Source organism: Jaculus jaculus, chromosome 17, assembly GCF_020740685.1.
Source record: "Jaculus jaculus isolate mJacJac1 chromosome 17, mJacJac1.mat.Y.cur, whole genome shotgun sequence".
In the NCBI taxonomy this organism is placed as follows: Eukaryota; Metazoa; Chordata; class Mammalia; order Rodentia; family Dipodidae; genus Jaculus; species Jaculus jaculus.
Window position 1 is genome coordinate 34,174,295 of NC_059118.1, and position 16,774 is coordinate 34,191,068.

Here is a 16,774-nt window from a genome sequence, read left to right on the forward strand (position 1 = left end):
CTTAGCGGTTAAGCACTTGCCTGTGAAGCCTAAGGACCCTGGTTCAAGGCTCGGTTCACCAGGTCCCACATTAGCCAGATGCACAAGGGGGCGCACACGTCTGGAGTTCATTTGCAGAGGCTGGAAGCCCTGGCGCACCCATTCTCTCTCTCTCCCTCTATCTGTCTTTCTCTCTGTGTCTGTCACTCTCAAATAAATAAATAAATAAAAATTTAAAAAAAAATTTACTTTTTTTATTAGTTAGGGACATACTCAGTATGTCAACAGCACATGTTGGTACCATCTTTACCTCACCATTAACCTCCCTCCAAAGGGCCCCTCCTTATTGGGGATCCTGTTATCACCATCCTGCCCCCTCTTCTGCCAAATTCCCTGAGCCATGTCGGATTAATTTTAAGTCTCCTTCACCCTGGTGCTGATATAAGGTTCACCAAGAAAGCAGCACTCTTGCAGGGCATGATTTTTTTTTTTTTTTTTTGAGGTATGGTCTCTCTCTGGTCCAGGCTGACCTGGAATTCACTAAGGAGTCTCAGGGGATCCCCCTACCTCTGACTCCCAAGTGCTGGGATTAAAGGCATGCACCACCATGCCCAGCTAGGGCATGATGTTTTTACAAGTCTTAGCGATTTTTGGTCTCTGTCCCCACAGGACTGGGGTCACAGACATGCACGGCCACGCCCAGCTGTTTACATGGATGGGCCTTCATCTGCTGCAAATGAACTCCAGAGTCCTTATGCACATGTGTGACATTTTGCACTTCTGTCATTGTGTGTCTGGCTTACATAGGACCTGGAGATTTTAACATGAGTTCTTAGGCTTCACAGGCAAGCTCCTTAACTGCTATGCAATCTCTCCAGCCCATGTCAACCTTTTTTGATACAGGGTCTTTCAATGGCCTACAGCTTACCAATTAGGTTAGACTGGCTGACCAGCTCCAAGGATCCTCCTATCTCCACCTTCTCAGTTCTGGATTTACAAACCCATGCCACACACCCAGCATTTTAACATGGGTATTGGAGCTTCAGGTCAGGTCCTCATGTTTGTATGGTAAACACTTTATTAACTGACCCATCTCCCCAGGCTCTTATTCTTATTTACCCTTTTTAAAAAAAATTGTTTTGTTTTTCAAGGTAGGGTCTCGCTCTAGCCCAGGCTGACCTAGAATTCACTATGTAGTCTCAGCGTGGCCTTGAATTCATGGCGCTCCTCCTACCTCTGCCAACCTAGTGCAAGAATTAAAGGCATGTGCCACCACACTTGGCTTCTTATTTACTCTTTTATTTAGAAATATTTTATTTATTTATTGGAGAGAGAAAGAGAATGGGCACAACAGGGCTTCCTGCCACTGCAAACAACCTCCAGACACATATGCCACCTTATGCATTGGGCTTGTGTGGGTACTGGGGAATTAAGCCTAGGTCGTTAGGCTTCGCAGGCAAGTGCCTTAACCGCTAAGCCATTTCTCCAACCCCTTATTTAGTCTTAATTTGTACTTCCACTTGACTTCAAAAAGGACCTGACTGGATTATGACATTAAAACTTACAATTTAATATTAAAATAGTTGTAATAGTTTAAATATACATTTTTCATTCTTTATTTGAAGTAGGGTCTCTAGTTCAGACTGATGTGGTAAATATGTATTTTTTAAAATTTAATTTATTAGTTTTCTTTTCAGCAAATACTGGCAGTTTGGTACCATTGTTTAGGCTCATCCATGATCTACCCCCTCCCAATGGACCCTCCTTATTGAGGTATATAGGCCGTGCATTGTGGAGTTAGCCCACAGTTATTGGTACGATAAATGTCTCTGCATATCATGCCCCAACATGTGGCTCTAACATTCTTTCCGCCCCCTCTTCTGCAAAATTTCCCTGAGCCATGTTGGGTTCATTTTTGGTCTGCTTTGGTGCTGAGGTGTTGGGGGCCTCTGAGGCTCTGGCTCTCTGATTTGGTAGGAGCTGATTTTTCTCTGTGTTGGTCTCCTTCCCCCTTGTGCTGGTATCCGGTTCATCAGGAAAACAGCACCCTTGCTTGTTTCGCCAATTTTCCTTAGTTTCAGTCAGGCCCCTTTTAAATATGTATTTTTTTAAAATATTTTTTTGTTCATTTTTTATTTATTTATTTGAGAGCAACAGCCACAGAGAGAAAGACAGATAGAGGGAGAGAGAGAGAATGGGCGCGCCAGGGCTTCCAGCCTCTGCAAACGAACTCCAGACGCGTGCGCCCCTTGTGCATCTGGCTAACATGGGACCTGGGGATCCGAGCCTTGAACCAGGGTCCTTAGGCTTCACAGGCAAACAGTTAACCGCTAAGCCATCTCTCCAGCCCTTAAATATGTATTTTTAAGAAGAGATACAATTCAAAAAACTTTAGCAGGAGGGATCCATATTATTGTTCTAGAACTTGGGGACTTCAATTGGGCAGTACATCTAAAAATTGAGTCAAAATCAGTGGTGTTTCAATGACTATGATATTCATGGCCTTATAATGGCTACACAAGTTGTGCATAATAGGAGGGAAAAAATGATATAAAAATCGAAGAAAGACTTGTTGGAAAGAAGAAGAAATTCACTGCAGAGGGGGTAGGGAAGCAGAAAAGGGAGGATGGTGGAAGGGGACTATGATCATGATACACTGTCTAAATGTATAGGTGTTGGCAATAAAAAGTTAAAAATATCAGTGATGTTACCATGAACAACATCTTTCCATGTGAGCCTTGGGAAACCTGCTCATTTTCATCATCAGAATATCTGGAAGTTGGACGGGCATCCCACATTGCTCCCTCTTGTCCTTGGTAGATCCCTGTCCTCTGGTCTTTAAGTCAGAGGGAGAGAAGGGGTGCACCAGGGCTTCTAGCCACTGCACATGAACTCCAGACCCATGCACCGCCTTGTGCATTTGACTTATGTGGGTACTGGGAAGTCGAACCTGGGTCCTTAGCCTTCTTAGGCAAGTGCCTTAACTGCTAAACCATCCTTCCAGCCCCAGTATAGTATCCTTGATAGCTCCTTGCTCTATCTAGTCCAACGAATCATAAAAGTCCTCTTACTGTCGCCTACTCATGACTCTGCACGGTGCCTGCATTTGTGTCACAGCTCTGTTCACCTGGACCACCAAGAAGCCGGCTCAGCGTCTTGACGCCCACAACCCATTGACCTCCCAGTGGCCAGAATGATCTTCAGAGTGAACAAGTCTCACCTTGAGCTCTGCTTAAACCCATCAGCAGCTTCTGCCACACTTGGGACAAAAATGACACAGTTCACTTGATGTCAGCTCTTAGAAGGCTGAGGTAGGAGGACTGTATTGAATTGACGGCTAGTCTGGGACTGCAGAGGAAGTTCCATGTCAGCCTGGACTAGAGTGAGACCCTGCCTCAAAGAACGAAATCACTCAGAGCATGAGAAGACTATGACAGTCAAGCAGGGCCTGAAGATGAAGCTCTAAAGGGGGCCTGAGCGGAGGCCCTCACATACCACGGGAAGGAGTTTGAGCTTCTAGATTGCCTTGAGGCTTTTATATTTAAGACAACTGAAACTTCAGCTGCTGTTTCACTAGCTACATACCAGGTAGTCACCAGTGCCTGCCAAACTGGACAGCATACCTATAGACAATGACGCTAACAAGGAAATGGCATGGCCTGCCTGAGGGAAGTGGATGCAGGTAAAGGAAAGTGCAGACGTCGCTCTGTGAGCGTGGCATTAGATGCTGTGAACATGTCCAGCAAAACAAGTGGAAAACAGCAAAAAAGAGTGATTAAAGCCAGTTGATTTGGGGGCGCTTTGTTTTAAATGCCTAGCAGTCATTAAGCATCTATGAGCTCATCATAATTGACACTTACACTTTCAGAGCAAGTTCAGAGAGCCATGGATATTTTAGAGGAAAGAGTAAGAACGCCAGGTCTGTGGAGCAGAGCTGGAGACTAGACAACAGCAGCTGGCAATACACAGCCAGGCCACAAGGTGGAGTGCTCGGAAAACCAGAGCTTCCAGAAGTGCCTGCCTGTGGTCTGGACAGCCTTGTCCCGGTGGGCAATGAGGAAACAGTACAAGTAAAGCTGGGCTCCCTTCAGTCTGTTCCATGTATTTCCTTTCCACTCTGTCCCCTCTCCATGGGTTTGGGTTTTTATTTATTTACTTAGTTTTATGTTATGTCTTTGAGTCAGGGTCTCATTCTAATCCAGGCTGACCTGAAACTCACTCTATAGCCCAGCCTGGCCTCCAACTCACAGCAATCTTCCTACCTTCAGCTGGGACTAAACGCATGCACCACCACACCCAGATGGGCTTTGACTTTTACTTTTGGCACTAAAATCCCTGAGGGTGGTGCAGTAGTAGGTAGAGACTAGTATAGGGAACCACTCTTGCTTTTCTGTCTCTTAGATCATGACCCACAACAGCCTCTGTAATCCGTTTCTGTAACCCAAGGAATGACTTTTTTATTTATTCCAATTTGGAAACCAATTATATATCTTATGTGACATGTTGTGAGAAGCAAAAACATGACTAAGAGAAACCCTGAAATGGGCAGAGAAACCTACATGTGGATAATGAGGGAGGAAGAATAGACAGGCAGATAGGTAGCAACTATCAGATTACTGTTAGGCAGGAAGACTATGCTCTAGCATTCTATAGTGCTGTGGGGGAACCATAGAATCATATATTATGCATTTTATAAACTAGAAGAGTTTAAAGCTTCCCAACATAAAGAAATGATAAGGGCTGGTTAAGTGTTTAAGGCACTTGCCTGTGAAGCCTAAGGACCCAGTTTCAATTTCCAGCACCCACCCACATAAACCAGATATACAAGGTGGCGCATGTGTCTGGAGTTTGTACACAGTAACTAGAGGCCCTGGTGCACCCATTCTCTTTCTACCTGCCCCTTTCTCTTGCATGAGAATAAATAAATAAATAAATAAATAAAAAATAAACATTTAAGCAGATGGAAATACTAATAACTCTGGTATGACCTTAATACATTGTATATGCATATCAAATTCTCACACTGAACACTATAGATATATACTGATTATTGTATCAAGTTTTAAAAAAACTAAAGGAGGAACAAAACTATAATTCTGTAAGTGCCAGTAAAGGAACATGAGGCTTATAAAGGCTATGCTTATAATTGGCTTCTTAATTCTTACATAGGCATGCTTTTCTTAGATGAGATTTAGAAATTATTAGCTTATAAGCATTCTTACCCTGTCTTTCATTAGTATTATTATTATTCTCTTATGTAGGTTTTCATCCTAGTTTATTTCAGTTTCTAGTATCTTCCTCTTATTTCTTCTACTTCAAAAGAATTCTTGTTATGCTGTTAGAGTTTTATACAAACTTCTAAACACAAAACTTACCTGTAGTCACAGGGACTGTAGTGGTAACAGGCATAGCTGTAGTTGTGGGTAATTTTTTGGGTCTGAATTTGTAGTGACCAATAAATCCATCTGCAGTTAAGCTTAAGTCTGATAAAAACTGAATAAGAAGTTCATTTTTCTCAGATACAATTGGCCTAAAAGTAGAAAGTCATGAAGGTTAAGTGATGCCTCTCTAAAAATGTAAAATCTAGTTTTCCATTAGTTTCTAACAACAGATTGGTCATTTGCTTGTAATCTGAAAATGAAATCACTTAACAAGGTAATAGTACAGTTCTGCTAGGAGAGAACATTCACTGTGTGTCTGCTCAGCTAGGCAACATCCTTCTCCCATTCCATCTTCACAAGAGTCCTCATAACCTCTTTCTATGAAACAGGCACTGGCCCTAGAATTCAGTGATGTGCCATAGCCCTTAGGCCAGTATGTGAGAGCCAGGACACAGGGATTCTACAGACAGTGGAAGGGATGGTACCAGGTAAACACTGATATGAATGATTTCCCACAAACATTTGAGGGTTTGCCTAATTTTGTGAACAGCACAGCATCCTAAGACTGTGGATGCATGTTGGCTTTTGGAACCAGATGCAGAGAGTATCCAAGGGAAAAAAAAAATGATGATGCCTATGAGACACAGAAAGGGACTGTCTCAGTGAGCCAGGAATGCTGGGATAAAGAAGGCCATGCAGGGTATAAGCAACCAGTTTATTTTTATTTATTTATTTGAGAATGACAGAGAGAAAGAAAAAGAGAGCGGTTGAGAAAGAGAGAGAGAGAGAGATTGGGTGCACCAGGGCCTCTAGCCACTGCAAACAAACTCCAGTCACATGCGCCCCCTTGTGCTTCTGGCTAACGTGGCTCCAGGGGAATCAAGCCTCAAACCGGGGTCCTTAGGCTTCACAGACAAGTGCCTAACCGCTAAGCCATCTCTCTAGCCCCCTACATTTCATTTTCTTTTTTTTAAAATTTTTATAGTTGGTGAATTGTGGTCACACAGAGAGAAAGACAGATAGAGGAAGAGAGAGAGAATGGGCGCGCCAGGGCTTCCAGCCACTGCAAACGAACTCCAGAACTCCCCTTGTGCATCTGGCTAACGTGGGACCTGGGGAACTGAGCCTCAAACCGGGGTCCTTAGGCTTCACAGGCAAGCGCTTAACCGCTAAGCCATCTCTCCAGCCCCTACATTTCATTTTTAATGGGAGGTATAATATAGGTCTGCAATGGAGGAATTTCTATTATAATCCTCATTAGGAAGATGCTGTTAAGGAAAAATATAATAATTACAGTGTGTGGGCTCACAGACACCTAATTTTAAGAGATTGCTGGTTAGGTGCTACTACAGGGTTACTGGAGATGCTTTTTTTTTTTTTTTCTTCCTGAATTGAGGTTTGTTATTTTATTTTTATTTTTTCTCAATTTTTATTAACTTTTTCCATGATTATAAAAAATATCCCATGGTAATACCCTCCCTCTTTCCATCTCCCCCCCACTTTCCCCTTTGAAATTCCATTCTCCATCATATCCTCTCCCTATCTCAATCATTCTACTTACATATATGCAATACCAACCTATTAAATACCCTCCTCCCTTCCTTTCTCTTCCCTTTATATGAAGATGCTTCTTAAAGCTCAAGAACTCTTAAATCTTAGGGGATAATTATGCAAGATAGCAGTTTCACTTCAATTTCTTAAACAACAATAAAAAAAAATGCTATTTGTTACTACTTATTTATTTTGGAGACCAGTTCTTACATACCCCAAGCTGGCCTTGAACTCACTATGTAACCTTCAGAGGATGAATTTCTCATCTTTCTGCCTCTACTTCCTGAGTGTTGGAATTACAGGCCTGTGTCACCATGCTCAGTTTAAATGGTGCTGAGGATCAATTCCACACCTCCCTACATGTTTGGCAGGAATTCTACCTCTGAGTTATATCCTCATCCCCAGTTAATTCTATTCAAAACTAATTCAGACACAGAAAAAGAGAACACAAGGTATTTGGCTGAATGAGCCAGTGATTGGATTAAGCTTCGCTGGGGCACCTTCCTCATGACGTGGCTTCCCAGGCCTCATGGACAGGACACAAGGTGGCTCAGTCCAACTTCTCCTATCTGTTGCTGGCAGTGGGCATATCTGTACTTGATTTGACCAGCTGGGAAAACCATACAAACTCTTCTGTCTTGAGTAATAACCTTATGAAGCAAGGATGGGACAACCTTAAGTGTGACTTTTTTGACATACATCTATAATTCCCTCCCCCAAAGTAACCAAGGATGTTTAAATAATTCTTCAGAGATCCAAGCTGTTAACTTGTTTCTGAAAAACACATTCCATTCAATACATAAAAACAGACCCCTACATGCAATTCTCATTTGTAATCACAGATAAAGCACGTTGATATTATTTAAATGATGACACTTTAAAAGTGTTCTTAAAAACGGAAAAGAAAACCCCACCAGGACAGCTTTCCACATGTGATGTTGTACTGGTCGTGACAATCCCTGCATTTTCTATGAACTCACGTGGAAGGCATTATAAAAGAAATAGGATTTTTTTTTAGGGAAGGGTATTTCAGTAACATCGGTTTTTTTTTTTTTTTTTTCCAAGGTAGGGTCACACTCTAGCCCAGGCTGACCTGGAATTCACTATGGAGTCTCAGGCTGGCCTCGAACTCATGGCAATCCTCCTACCTCTGCCTCCTGAGTGCTGGGATTGAAGGCATGCACCACCACGCCCAGTTTAACATAGATTTTTTTTTGGGGGGGGAGTTTTTTCATGTAAATGTAATAGAACTCCTACTTTCTTTCCTTCAAGAAGCACTTTCTCCTCCAAGAGCCTCCTGGATCATAGCCTGAGGTAGGACCAAGCAACTCCATTTTGGAAAGTTTGCCAGTGTCCTATCTGCCATGTTTTCCTACTACTTACTTGTCACTGTGTTCTATTTGTCTTTGTGTTCTGGCTAGCCAACAGAGCACCAGGACACAGTGGGGGTGTAATGTCTTTGATCTGAATTCAGTGGCACTGATTGTCCTGAGCTGGACACAAGGATGGTGAGGTGACATCTATCACCCTCTACCCAACCCCCAGTGCTCCTGTGAGTCATACTTTTAACAGGGGAAAAAGTTTCCCAAACAGGTTTTCTCATTTTTGGCACTGCCTTACCTCAGGATAGTTCTGTCTGTGGAAAAATACTCCTCAGGATAAAAATACAACTTGGTGGACTGACAGATTATACCAGTCAGGCTCTTCAGATATGTAGCCAGCCATAGCGGCTCACACCTTTAATCACAAAACTTGGGAGGTTTGGGCAGGAGGGTTAAGAGTTTGAGGCAGGCCTGGGTTACATAGGGAGACCCTGTTCAAACACACACACGCACACACACCCTCAGAAATGAGAGATGCTCAGCAATGCCTGCACTGCTTCCTCGAATTTGCTCCTAAGAAGGCAACCCCTGGCTTGAGTGTTATGCTATCATTTTTGCTTTTCTTTATAGCTTATAACACACAACTGCATCGTTGTATCATTGTGTTGTATAGGTCTATCGGCTTTAAATTCTCATACAAATAGCAGGTATGCACTTAGGTGTTTTAAAATATCTCTTAGTAAAAATAGGGTGTGTCTTTTTCTGTTTTGTTTTTCCACTTTCATCTTCTAAGTGTGAGATTCTTCTGCTGTTTTTTTAAAGATATTTATTTATTTTAGAGAGAGAGGGAGGGAGGGAGAGAATGGGCATGCTAGGGCTTCTAGTCATTGCAAATGAACTCCAGATGCATGTGCCACCTTGTGCATCTGGCTTACGGACCTGGAGGATCGAACCTGGATCCGCTAAGCCATCTCTCCAGCCCCATCTTCTGCTGTTTTTAATTGGTCTATAATGTGCAATGTAACTACTCTCTTGTTGGTAACATTGGGCTGGCTATCCCTCCACATCACAAACTATATGATTAACATGGGCAAACTGTCTTTACTTGACATGCCAGGAGGGTAGAGTGCTATATGCTAGATGATAGGATATAGGATTATTTCAGCTTTATTAAATAATGCCAAACTGAATTCCTAAATAGTTGTCCTAACTTACACTCTTTTCAAAGGCTTACTCAATGTACTGCTTCCTTATTTTGGGAATGCTTTCTCCTCATGTGTCTTGCCCACATATTTCTCTTCTTTTGTTGTCTTTTCCTTATTAATTTTTAAAGTTCTTTTTGTTATACTTTGGAACCCAGGACTTCATCAAATAAATGTTACAAATATGTGTTTCCAATGTACTCTCTCTTTTCTGGTTTTGTATATATTTTATTTTAAAAATATTTTTATTTATTTGAGACAGAGAGATAGAGAAAGAGAGAGAAAATAATGCACCAGGGCCTCCAGCTACTGAAAATAAAGTCCAGATGTATGTGCCACCTTGTGCATCTGGCTTATGTGGGTCCTGGGGAATTGAACCTGGATCCTTTGGCTTTACAGCAAGCACCATCCCTCTAGTCCTTACATATATTTTAGTGGGCAGAAATTGTCTTTAAGTTTCTGTTCCACCTGCTGTTACTCTCTGTATGATCATAATACAGCTATAATTTTATTTTCCCATATGATAAATGAATTCTGCCCTAAGTTTTGATGGGCTTTTCTTTCCCTTCTGGCCTGCAGGTCTCTGTGAGATACAATCTGCAGATGCATGCAGATACATTTCTCTGTGCCTTCATTCATCAGTTTTTCTTTCTCTTTATTCAAATTTCTGTCTCACTTTCAGTGGCTTTCTGGTATAGTTTCATACACGGTGAGGCAATGCTTCTGTTAGGCTTTTGTCTTTCAGGACTTAGTGTTGTTCCCACCACCACCTTCTTGCCAGCCCACGCACATTTCAGAATCAGGCTGACAACAATATTGAATAAAAAACAAATGTCGATCTGTTAAATGACCAGTCTTTCAATTCATGAGCATTGTATACAGCCCTGTGCACTTAGGTGTTTTAAAATATCTCTTAGTAAAAGTTTGATAATTTTCTCTATTAAGGCTTAGCAAGTTTCTTTAAAATTTATCCTTGAACATCTAATATTTTGTTACTTTAAAAATGTTTTTGAGGGGCTGTACAGATGGCTTAGTGGTTAAGCCTTTGTCTGTGAAGTCTAAGGACCCCAGTTCGAGGCATGATTCCCCAGAACTCACTTTAGCCAGATATACAAGGGGGTGTATGTGTCTGGAGTTCATCTGTAGGGGCCGGAAGTCCTGGTGTGCCCATTCTCTCTCTCTCTCTCTCTTTGCCCATCTGTCACTCTCAACTAAATAAGTAAAAATTAAAAATATTTTAAAAAATGTTTCTGATCGGGCTAGACAGATTGCCTAGTGGTTAAGGCACTTACTTGAGAAGCCTATGGATAAATACATAACTAAATAAATAATACTCTCTTTGAAAAAGATAACATCAAACAATGTTTTTGTGGGCTGGAGAGGTGGCTCAGCAATTAAGGCACTTGTCTGCAAAGCCTAATGACCCAGGTTCTACCCCCAGCCCACATAAAGCCAGGTGCACAAAGTGGCACATGCATCTGGGGTTTGTTTATAGTAGCAAGAGTGTCTAGTTCATTTATTCTCTCTCTCTCTCTCTCTCTCTCTCTCTCTCTCTCTCTCTTGCTCTTTCTCTCCTCTCTTTTCTGTCTTTTGCAAATAAATAAAATATTCTTAACAATGTTTTTAAAACATAAACTTTTCTATTCAAGATAGTTATGAAAATATATTTTGAGTAAAATGTTTCCAACAAATAAAAACATTAAGTCTCTAAATCATACTTTATTTTAGTAATATATAAAATCAAGTTGGTAGGTTTTCTAAATTCAAATCAACTTTGAGTTCCCAACTATAGTATACTTTTACAAGATATGTGTGGGGCTGGGAAGATGGCTCAACAGTTAAAGGAGCTTGCTTGCAAAGCCTGATGGCCCTGATTCAATTATCCAGTACACACATAAAGCCAGGTGCACAAAGTGGCACATGTGCCTAGAGTTCCTTTGCAGCTGCAAGAGGTTCTATCATGCTCAAACACACACTCTCTCTTTCCCAAAATAAATAAACACATTTTGAAAAAGAAGCTTGCTTAAATATATTTCTAGAGTTGGTTCACATTTTTTTCTTTGGGGATTTGCTTCACCGTATTCAGAAATGAGAGTGGTCTCTGACACCCTTTCCTAAAACAAGGATTTTCCTTGCATTAGTGTCAAATTTATATTAGACTTATATAATTAGTTGTCAAACAATCCTCATCTTTCCCTAAAAGAATCTGTGTAGTTCTGGAAATACCTGTTCCTCATGTTTTAGACGTCTAGAGAAAGGGGCTGAACAGGCGGCTCCGCATGTGCAGAGCCTGTGGCACAAGCCGAGGACCTGAGTCTGGGTGCTCATCCCCTTGTGAACACCGCATATGGCGGTGCACACCGGGGACCCCAGTGCTTGGAAAGCAGAGGCAGGCAGACCCCTGGGGCCGACCGGCTCGCTTGTCTAGCTTAATTGGTTAGCTCTGGGTTCAGGGAGAGAACCTGTCTCAATAAATACACAGGAGAGCATTGGGAGACACTCCATGCCGACCTCTGGCCTCCACACACACACACCCCTGTACACACATATGTTCCCATACACATATGACCATATGTACATACATGCATACACACTGCACACATAAGCAAAAAATTTTTTTTAATTTTTTTAATGTTTATTTATTTATTTGAAAGTGACAGAGAAAGAGGCAGAGAGAGACAGTGAGAGAGAATGGGCACACCAGGGCCTCCAGCCACTGCAAACGAACTCCAGACGCATGTGCCCCCTTGTGCATCTGGCTGACGTGGGTCCTGGCGAATTGAACCTCAAACTGGGGTCCTTAGGCTTCACAGGCAAGCACTTAACCACTAAGCCATCTCTCCAGCTCAAGCAAAATTTTTTTAAAAAAGAAGTCTAGAGAAAAACCATCTTGACTTGTTCCCTCCACCCTTGGCTTTAAAAACCTGCGAGTCCTGATGAAATAGCTTTCAAGATGGCTTGCCAAGTATGGCTTTTCTTTTCCCTGTGTCCATTTTTTTGCAAGAGAAAAATATATTTTCTCTAATTATGGGGTGCAATGTTCTTTGTCCATTAGAGCAACCTTGCTAATATAGGCAGGCTCCAACAGTCTGGCACAGACCTTCATCAAATAAAATTATCTAGGGGCTGGGGAGATGGCTCAGTGGTCAAAGGTGCATGCTTGCAAAGCCAGCCAGCCACCCACACAAAACCAGATGGGTATGCGTTTGCAGAGGCACAGCTATACACACATATGTGCAAATAAGTAAATAATTGTTAAAAATCATCTAGATTTGTCATAAATGTTTCTTTTCCTGGAACTTTTTTTTTGTTTTTGTTTTTCAAGGTAGAGTCTCACTCTAGCTCATGCTGACCTGGAATTCACTATGTTGCCTCAGGGTGGCTTCAAACTCACAGCGATCCTCCTACCTCTGCCTCCTGAGTGCTGGGATTAAAGGCGTGCACCACCATGCCTGGCTGGTTTCCTGGAATTTTTAGTCGGTTGTTCCCTCAGGTTTTGCTTAGTCTACTTGATGCTAGAGCTCACCTTTGCCGTGCAGCACGTCCGCCCCGGGCGCCGCTGTCTCTGTCGCGCTGTGTTTCCATGTGGCTGTTGAGCCTCAGTGGGGAGCTGTGTTTGCTGCAGGTGATGACCTAAGCTCCACTGTCATGGGACCCAAGGGTGTGTTAAGAACCAATATAAAATCTTCTAGAAAATACTTACACAGGTGGACTGTCACCACAATATTTCCCGATCCTCTTAGCGTCATTGACTTCCCCACCATTAAACACGGCCACATAGTCATAGCGACAGTAGTTGTCACGCTCCACATCAAACTTCTCAAACTTTAGTTCTATAAGCTTTGGAGAAAGCACGGTGTTAGAGATGTCAAAGGGTACTGCTGAATAACCTCAAATGGAATTTTCGTATTTCCAGACTTGTAAAATACTATGATTTGTCTTTGTTGGAAAAGATCTTCTCCTTCTTAAATATTGTTTCTTATATGTTTCTTGTTTTCAGTTAACAAAACTGTGGTGTTCATTTGCTTTATTTTTAATTATTTCAAAAGATGTTCTAAAACCCAGGCCAATGGGAATATTATAACTCTAGCAATATACATTAAGTATGTTCTGGAGGTCTATTACATAGCATGGTGACTGTAACTAATAACGAAGTAACATATTTAAAACTGCTAAGAAAGCACAAATCTTAAATATTTATAATGTACATGCACAAAGGCATAACTATGCTAGGTGATGGGTATGCTATTCAGCTTGATTATGGTAATTCACAACATATATACTATTAAAACATGCTGCATCTATTAACATATACACTTATTTGTAAACTACCTCAATAAAGCTAGGGAGGAAAAGAAAAAAATAAGAAGGAAAAATAGAGACTGTAGTTATATAATAGGGTATTTGTTGGAGTGGTGAAGGATCATACATACTAACTACATTTTTCTTTCCAAGAAAAGTGACAGAAATCAAAGTATTATCTAAGATATTCCCCATATCACAGCCTGTCAGGTTGTGGCATATGTGTACATGGTGTGCGGGCCTGCAGTGGGTCCATAGAGTTATTTTCCTTTTGAGGAAATGTGACAGACAGTCCTATCACATATAAAGAATCAAATTTTTAGGATGTGAGATCCATGGAGGTGGGAACCAGCTAGCGTGTCTTTCTTGCACATCCCAAGTATAGCCTACTGGGGATGTGGCTGATTTCTGAGGAGACTGCATGAAGCATTCACACACACAGTCAGTGTTAGGGTTTTTCATGAATTTGCTCTAGTGCCAAGAACAGTGTCCTAAGTTTTTCAAGTGAATAGGACATTTTGATTTAATAGGCCTTCCATCTTATAGCAGATTCTTTAAGAGTACCTCCAATATGCAAATCAAAAGAAATCTCTGGGTTTACTAAAACTCATGGCACTCAGCTAGCTAGCACAGGTGACCAGGAGCCCTCCCTGCTCACTCATGGAAGATAGTGGAAATCAATTCCTGCTGGATATTCCTAACCACTCAAGAAGATTCAGACACAATAATCTGACCTAAGATGATGACATCACAGACAGATACAAAGATAAATTTTGATTTTAACATGATTTCCACATATGTACATATTTACCTATCTTTTAAAATTTATTTATTTATTTATTTAAGAGTGACAGACAGAGGGAGAAAGAGGGAGACAGAGAGACACACACACACACAGAGAATGGGCGCGCCAGGGTCTCCAGCCACTGCAAACGAACTCCAGACGCCTGTGCCCCTTGTGCATCTGGCTAACGTGGGTCCTGGGGAATCGAGCCTCAAACAGGGGTCCTTAGGCTTCACAGGCAAGCCCTTAACCACTAAGCCATCTCTCCAGCCCTAAAATTTTTTCTTTTATTTATTTATTTGCAAGCAGAGAGAGAGAGGAGGCAGACAGAGAGAGAGGATGGGTGTGCTAGGGTCTCTAGCTGCTGCAAACGAACTCCAGACACATGTGCCCCCTTGTGCATCTGGCTTACATAGGTACTAGGGAATTGATCCTGGGTCCTTTGACTTCATAGGCAAGTGCCTTAACCACTAAGCCATCTCTCCAGTCCATATTTATCTACCTTTTAAAAAGGTCATCTGTGATGGGAGAATGTTGATGTGTACGTACTTAAAATTGGTTTAAATTATATTACAAATATTTCCTTTTGTTGCTTATTGACGTTTTAGTAGGAACTAATAAAATGCTTTCCTTTTAAAAATTAAATGAACTTCCTTTCCTTAGAAATTAATCACATAAAACATTCTAAGAGAAAATTAAAAATAAATAATAAAATAAGAGAGTGAAGGAGAAAGCTGTGATAAAATGTGGAAGCAGTTCTTTCAAAGAACGTTCCATAGATTTCTATGGAAACTACTTAGGATTTAATTTTACCATTGTATTTTTCTTCTTTGGACAGAACTAGCAATGACTTCACACTATAATGATGATGCAAACATCAACTGGTTAAAAACAAAACAAACCCCCCTCACATTAACAAAACTCAAGCTTTAAGTAATCAAAGGGATAAATCATAAAAAAGATGTTCAATTATGACCCACAAGTTAATAAAACTGGAGTGACTTGGTCAGGTATGTTAACAAATGTCACAGAAAAATGACCAACACAACTTCAAAAATTACATAATAATTAAAATATTTCAAGCATATAATATTAAATGCTTTTTTTCAAGGTAGGGTCTCACTTTAGCTCAGGCTGACCTGGAATTTTCTATGTAGTCTCAGGGTGGCCTTGAACTCATGGTGATCCTCCTACCTCTGCCTCCTGAGTGCTGGGATTAAAGGCGTGCGCCACCACGCCCAGCAATATTAAATGTTTTAAACTATAAATTATTCAATACACATGGTCTTCCATTATTAACTAAATGGCTGCATTCTTATTCTTAAAACTAAAACTAAATTTTGAGATTATGGTCAAAGTGTGAATGTGTGTTTGTGTATGTGTCCTCAAATCACTGACTTGCGAGGTATATTTGCCTGGATAATTGCTGATTTTCGTTTGACGTGTGTGTGGTGTCTGCATGTGTCTGTGCCCATGTGGCATCCATACACTCACACATCTGCCTGCAGAGGGCAGAGCAGAATGGGAGGGCGTGTCCTACTCCGTCGCTTTTCCACCCATGCTTCTCTGAGCCGGAGTATCTTACTGAACTCAGTGCTTGCCCACCTGACCCCAGCTCCAGACATTCTTGGGTCTCCATTCCCCTATGTCACTGGGGTTACAGACACGTGACCACACCCAGCTGCTTATGTGGGTCCTGGGGATCACACTACAGTGGTTTCTCTGGCTTCCTCAGGCCCCCATGCTTGCGCAGGAGGTGTTCCTAACCTGATTGACTTTATTTTTTTTTTTTGGTTTTTCGAGGTAGGGTCTCACTCTTGTCCAGGCTGACCTGGAATTCACTATGGAGTCTCAGGGTGGCCTTGAACTCACGGCAATCCTCCTACCTCTGCCTCCCGAGTGCTGGGATTAAAGGCGTGCGCCACCATGCCCGGCTCTGATTGACTTTAAAAATAAATATGTGGCAGGTAGTATTTGTGCAAGTTACACAAAAGATCAATTTTTAAAAGTGTTTCTTTTAAAGAAACACACACACACAGTATCATAATGTTCACCTTTTACAGTGTTTGGACTAAAGTCAATAGCATTTCTAACAGTATTACAAAGTTAATATTTTTCACCTATATATGAAAGTTTACCCAGCAAGAGTAAGTCATCTGTTCCTTTGATTAATTTTGTCTTACAATTAATATGTGAAGGTAATTCCCAGAAGGGGCAAAAATTCATATAACCACAAATTAATACACCCTAAAA

At 41.4% G+C, this 16,774-nt stretch overlaps 1 protein-coding gene across 1 annotated transcript in view; it reads right to left on the reverse strand.

Annotated features, from left to right (window-relative positions):
• The window catches only part of Pcolce2 (procollagen C-endopeptidase enhancer 2), a 73,098-nt gene that overhangs the window by 9,386 nt on the left and 46,938 nt on the right, over positions 1 to 16,774 (reverse strand). Inside the window, exons 5-6 of the mRNA XM_045136958.1 lie at positions 13,139 to 13,275; positions 5,355 to 5,509 (exon numbers count right to left, since the gene is read on the reverse strand). Of these exons, the coding sequence (XP_044992893.1) occupies positions 5,355 to 5,509; positions 13,139 to 13,275 (292 nt within the window). The remainder of the gene's footprint in view (positions 1 to 5,354; positions 5,510 to 13,138; positions 13,276 to 16,774) is intronic.